At 55.5% G+C, this 5,151-nt stretch overlaps 1 protein-coding gene across 1 annotated transcript; it reads right to left on the bottom strand.

Annotated features, from left to right (window-relative positions):
• Positions 1-876: 876 nt before the first annotated feature.
• Positions 877-3,025, bottom strand: CCNO (cyclin O). Its single transcript, XM_065905226.1, has 3 exons — positions 2,651-3,025; positions 1,830-2,015; positions 877-1,362 (listed from the first exon to the last, which is right to left on the bottom strand). Exons 1-3 carry the CDS (start codon positions 3,023-3,025, stop codon positions 877-879), a joined length of 1,047 nt encoding a protein of 348 aa, XP_065761298.1.
• Positions 3,026-5,151: the final 2,126 nt, after the last annotated feature.

The raw sequence follows: 5,151 nt of genomic DNA on the forward strand, positions 1-5,151 counted from the left end.
AATTGAGTGTTGTGGCAAAGGGTGGAACTCCGGATTCAGACCACCTGCTTTCAAATCCTGGCTGCTCCACGGTTGTTCAGCCTCTCTGTGGCCCAGTGTCCTTCTCTGAAAAATGGGATAATAGACTCCACCTATTGTTAGAGGCATTGAAATAACAAATTCTGAACACTGTGCCCAGTACATGTAAGCGCTATTACTATTGTTACTGTGGGTTCACATGTAGCAGGTATAAGACAAGCAGGAACTCTATAATCGGACTCAATTTGTAGTGGCCACCACTGCCAGCAAAGCCTTCATTTTTCCTTAGCTGGCATTTACCAGGGTAGCTCTTACTTGCCCTAGCTAGTGGGACTGCCTGGTCCCAAAGTTTCTCAGCTTACACCAGCAGTGTGCTTCTCGCCCTGCTCCCTCCCCAACATAGGCTGCAGTGCCTTCTTTTCGGTCTCACACCCCACCACACCCTTTGACTCTCTAGGAGTAAGCAGTCTTCAACCTTCTAACAAGAGGGTCCCTGGTTTCAGGCCAATAAGTGCCCCTGACTCGCCTTGTAACTGGCTACAGAAACCTGGAGGGACCTGGTGTTTACAAACAGAGATGCTCTGAGGGAGGCGCTCTTCCTAGTTACTCTTTCGGACAAATGCTTGCATTTGTAGCATTCAGATAAACCACCAAGACAGCCTGTTTATTGAGAAGAGATTTGCTTTTCTCCCCTGTGCTCTTTAGCAAAACAATGAGATGCTACTACCTTACACTATTTACAATAGGCAAGATGACCTGGAGACCGAAAGCCTCTCTTTGGGTCAGTACTGTACTCTTTCAACGCAACGGGAGAGGTCCAACAGCCAAGAGGGGATCAGAGGAGACCAAGGGTCTACTTTATTTCAAGCTCGGGGACAGGGAGCACTTCTCTCGGATCTGGAGGGGCAACATATGAGTCAGGGAGGTTCCGTTTATGGCCACCAGAAGCTGCAGCTTGCCCAGGCAGTCCTGCAGCGCCTCCTCAGGGTGCCCGCCCAGGCTCAAGTCCATGGGGCGAGGGAGCTGCAGCATACGGTCGGCCAGCGCCAGGCAACAGATGGCCAGCAGGGAAGGGGTGTAGCTGGTGAAAGCGTAGTCAGCCAGGCTCAGCTCCGCCACCCCGCGCGCCAAGGCTTGCGCTTCCAGGGCTTCGGAGACCTCGGCCTGCCCGGCCTCCACGCGCGCGTGCGTGAAATGCTCCAGGAAGAAGCTGATGGTGGGAGCGCCCAGGCTGAAATGCAGTTTGTGCAGCACGATGCATTCGAGGTTGCAGAGCTGCTGCCTGGAGAAGGCACCGCAGCACAGGGCCAGGAGCTGCTTCACGCGAGGTGGGTGCACCTCCACCTGTAACACAAAGACACTCAGATCTCGTTGTGCAGCATCCGGGGCCGGAGGCCCACCCAGGCGAACCAGGACTCCCCCCATCCCTTCCAGCGAGATATGTGGGGGCTTCCTCTCTCCATACTTCCACTGTAATTGTCTGGGGTATACTTTCTGCGCAGTTTCTCTAACTACCGTCGCGCAGAAAACAGGTTTGAGAAATTTGGAAGATTTCCCCGACGCCCAGAGACTAGAATAGAGGGGCTAAAGAGCGCTGTGGAGACTCGGCTTTTTTCTTTGGGGACTGAGTGAAAGGATTGTTCGTTTGGCCAGGGCGGGGCGGGGGTAGTTGTGAAGTTAAGGTTGTGGGGTAGGTAAGTGTGCAAACGTCTGCCAAAATGAATTCAGGGAGCCTAGCGTTCAGTCGTGTGCGCTGGAGAGTCAGAGCGGCCAGGAGCCCGGCTGCCCCCAGAGACCCCGTGAGGAGGTACCTGTTTGCAAGCGATGAGCAGAGACGTGACCCCGAGCAGCTGGAAGCAGTCTGCAGCCACAGGCGTGGTGATAAGGAAGCGGTCCAGGGTGTTCACCGTCAGGCACAGCGACTCGAAGGAAAGGCCGAACTGGCGGTGCACGGGGATTAGCCAGCTGAGCAGCTTACAGCGGGACTCCGCCGTCACCTGCCGGGGGAGGAGGGAGGCGGGCCTGCTGAGCCGAGGGCTGAGGGACGGTGGAAGGGACAAGGCACCAAGACCGGGAGCGTCCCCGGAGGGAGGCGGGGAACAAAGGAAAAGCCCCGAGGTGCTGGAAACCGGGAAACAGGTGCGCAGCGCCGCCGAGTTAAGAGCACAGGCCGGGCTGGGCGCCGGGACGCCTGGATTCATGCCTGGCGCTGTGCCCAGTGCGGATACTCGTTACCTCGTGTAATCCTCTCAGCAACTCAAAGGGTCCCCACACTTGGCAAATGAAGCAGCAAGCCTCAGATTGTTAAGTAACTTGCCGAGGCGGGTAGGAGTCCGGACTCGAGCCCAGAAACTGTCGTAACTCCTCTGCATTCTACCGGGTCCCTGCTACCCAGTTTGGAGACCTCGCGCCGGTCACTGAGGCCGTCCAGGCCCCCCTTTCCTACACCCGTAAAATGAGGCCGGTGGCCCGGCCCTTCAAAGCTCTTTCTCGCTGGGAACCGGGCGAGGGGAGGGAGAGAAGCTGCGCTGACGAGGGCCGGGGCGCCGCGGAGGGCGGACAGAGCAGGAGGAGAAAGAGCCCGGGAGAGGAGGAGGAGCGGTGGCGGAGAGCTGGCTCCGCCGCGCCTCACTTGTGGCTGCTGTGCCAGCGACTCCCGCGGGTGGAAGTGGCCTTCCCGCGCCTTGCGGAAGGCGTAGCAGCTCTGACCGTAGTCACGGAAGGTCTGCAGATCGAGCTGCGCCAGCTGCTGGGCGGCACCCGGCGCGTGGCTGCAGCCTCGCGCCGCGGGGCTATCTGCGCCATCTGAGCCGGAGCTGGGGGACTCGAACAGGTCGCAAACGCCAGAGTCTCCGGGGAGCGGGCTTGTGTTAAGAGGCTGCAGCGGCTGCTTCCTCCGTAGGCGTGGGCGCCGGCTCTTCTTCACCGGGGCGCGGAGGTTCCGGGAGTCCTGCCTCCCAGCCCAGGCGGCGGGGCTCATGGGGCTGGTGGGGCCGGGGGTCACCATGATGAAGTCGGACGGACTCCCGGGCTGCGGAGAAGGTGGACCCGCGCGCCCGGGAGTGCGGAGGAAACCAGACAGGACTCGCCTAGCTCCTAAGTACTCGGCCTGCGCGTTCCCTCGGCCACACCCCCGGCCTCTCACTGGCTGAGCCCAGAGCCCCACGAAAACCGCGCTTTCCCGGCTAAAGACCCGCTCGCGAGCGCGCAGCTGGCACATTCAGCCTCCTGCCTCTGCACCGGGGAGGGGGAGCTACGGCCCGCCGAGCGCTCTCGCCTTGCGCCGCCGGCCCCCAGCGCATCCCTTGTTACCTGAGCAACTGCACCCGGCTGCCGGCGGGATTTGCCCGCGCCGCGTTGGGTAGGGGTAGAGGCTGAGCGGCGGTGAGGCCAGGTGAACGCAGAATCCAGCTGAGGGGCTCTACTGTGCGCCCGGGCAAAAGATTTCCCCGAGGGCATCTCCTCAACTTGACCAGATGGTCTCGACACGTGCGAGCACCCTCTTTGCCGTCTCTAATCCAGGTCGGTAATTTTGTAAAGGTCATACCTCCCAGTTCCAAACGAAGCCTCCAGCTAGAATTCGGTCAACACAGTTTTCTTCAGTGACCCATAAAGGCAATAATGATAATTCAATTGCTTTTGTGATTTTCGTTTTAGGCAGGCCTGAGTAGTCAGTATCCCTCCTTTCGCCGGGCCGGGGAGCAGAGCCTCCGAAGGTTCCTGGGCGCTGCTGTGTCTCCGGGGGCCAGTTCAGCCAGTCAGCCAGCAGGTATTCGTGCTCCTAACAGAAGACTGCCCGAGGAAACTCCAGCAGCGTGTCCACGGCCCTGGAATACTTTCTGTGTGTTTCTCCCCCAAACCAAGTAAGCTGCAGCAGTTTAAGAACTGCGTATTCTCTGGGGGTTGCATTTCTAGCTTTATTGAATTGCTCACAGCCTGTTACGTTTTAGATCATTAACTTCTGGCCCTCTGCCCCTGGAGGCCCAATCTTTCTTGGTTATAAGGTGCTTCCCGTTTCTTCTCCTTCAAAATGGAAGTTTTCTTTGTGGAAGCTTCCTTCAGAAGCTTAGAGACGTAGAACTGAGATTGGGGAGGCTAGAAGCGTCCTGGAGAGAAAGACTGGATTAGACGGCAGCTTCCTGTCCTGGTAGTGACGACAGTGCTTCTCTGGCCTGAGTGAATCTTCCTAATGGGGTCAGATCCTTTGGGACAAGAGGCACAAATAGCATCTAGTCAGCTTTACAGGCATCTCCCAGTGGCAGAAAGCCTGCATACCCTCTGACTGATGAATTTTTCAGAGTGCTCCAAGAGAGGAGTTACTAGGTGCTGTATTGAGAGCAGATTCAGCCATTTTCATTGCAGAAGAAAACTGACAGATATATGTAATCAAGGTGTAAATCCTTGTTCCCAGAAATGCGTGGGGTGATGTCTTCTAGAGCTTCAGGTAAAAGAAAAGGGACAGGTTTCAGGTTCTGGTCAGTGTTACTCCTATTTCCTAGCAAGGTCTTTAGTCTTCAGACCTAAATAGTGTCATTTATAACATGAGAGATTAGTTAAGACTTACTTGTATTTCAAAATACAGATGCCAGGCCTCCCTGTCTCCTCTCAGGCTGTTGTTGGGGAATCTTTTTTAGGAGAAGCAATTAAATCTTTGGAGCGGAGTCAGGTATCAGACTTCTTTGAGAGAGTGTCCAGGAGAAGAGGAAGAACATAAAGATTCTGATTCTTTACACTGGCCCAGATGGCCATGTGGTATGGAGAAAGAGCACTCGGTTATAGGGTCAAAATGGTTGCTCCCTTTTATTGGTCATCTTGGACAAGTTGCTTACCTTCTCAGAGCCTCTGTTTCCCCATCTGTTAGATGTGGGTATTAATACTTGCCTTAAAAGTCAAGTGAGGAATTCCCTGGTGGTCCAGTGGTTAGGACTCAGCTATTTTTTTTTTTTTTTTTTTGCTGGGGCCCTGGGTTCAATCCCTGGTCAGGGAACTAAGATCATGCAAGTCATGTGATATCACAAAAAAAGGAAAAGAAAAGAAAGAAAAACAGAAACATTTGAGACTTTACTGGTGGTTAAGACTTCACCTTCTAATGCAGGTGCAGGTTCAATCCCTGATCAGGAAACTAAGATCCCA

The sequence above is a fragment of the Muntiacus reevesi genome, chromosome 14 (assembly GCF_963930625.1).
Source record: "Muntiacus reevesi chromosome 14, mMunRee1.1, whole genome shotgun sequence".
Taxonomy (NCBI): Eukaryota; Metazoa; Chordata; class Mammalia; order Artiodactyla; family Cervidae; genus Muntiacus; species Muntiacus reevesi.

Bases quoted from the DNA above. Each gene is read 5' to 3' on its own strand.
- CCNO (XM_065905226.1), bottom strand. From the start codon at position 3,025: ATGGTGACCCCCGGCCCCACCAGCCCCATGAGCCCCGCCGCCTGGGCT. The intron at 2,016-2,650 runs GTGAGGCGCGGC...CTCCCCCGGCAG, and splicing joins CGCTGGCACAGCAGCCACAA to GTGACGGCGGAGTCCCGCTG. The intron at 1,363-1,829 runs GTACCTCCTCAC...TTTGTGTTACAG, and splicing joins TGCTCATCGCTTGCAAACAG to GTGGAGGTGCACCCACCTCG.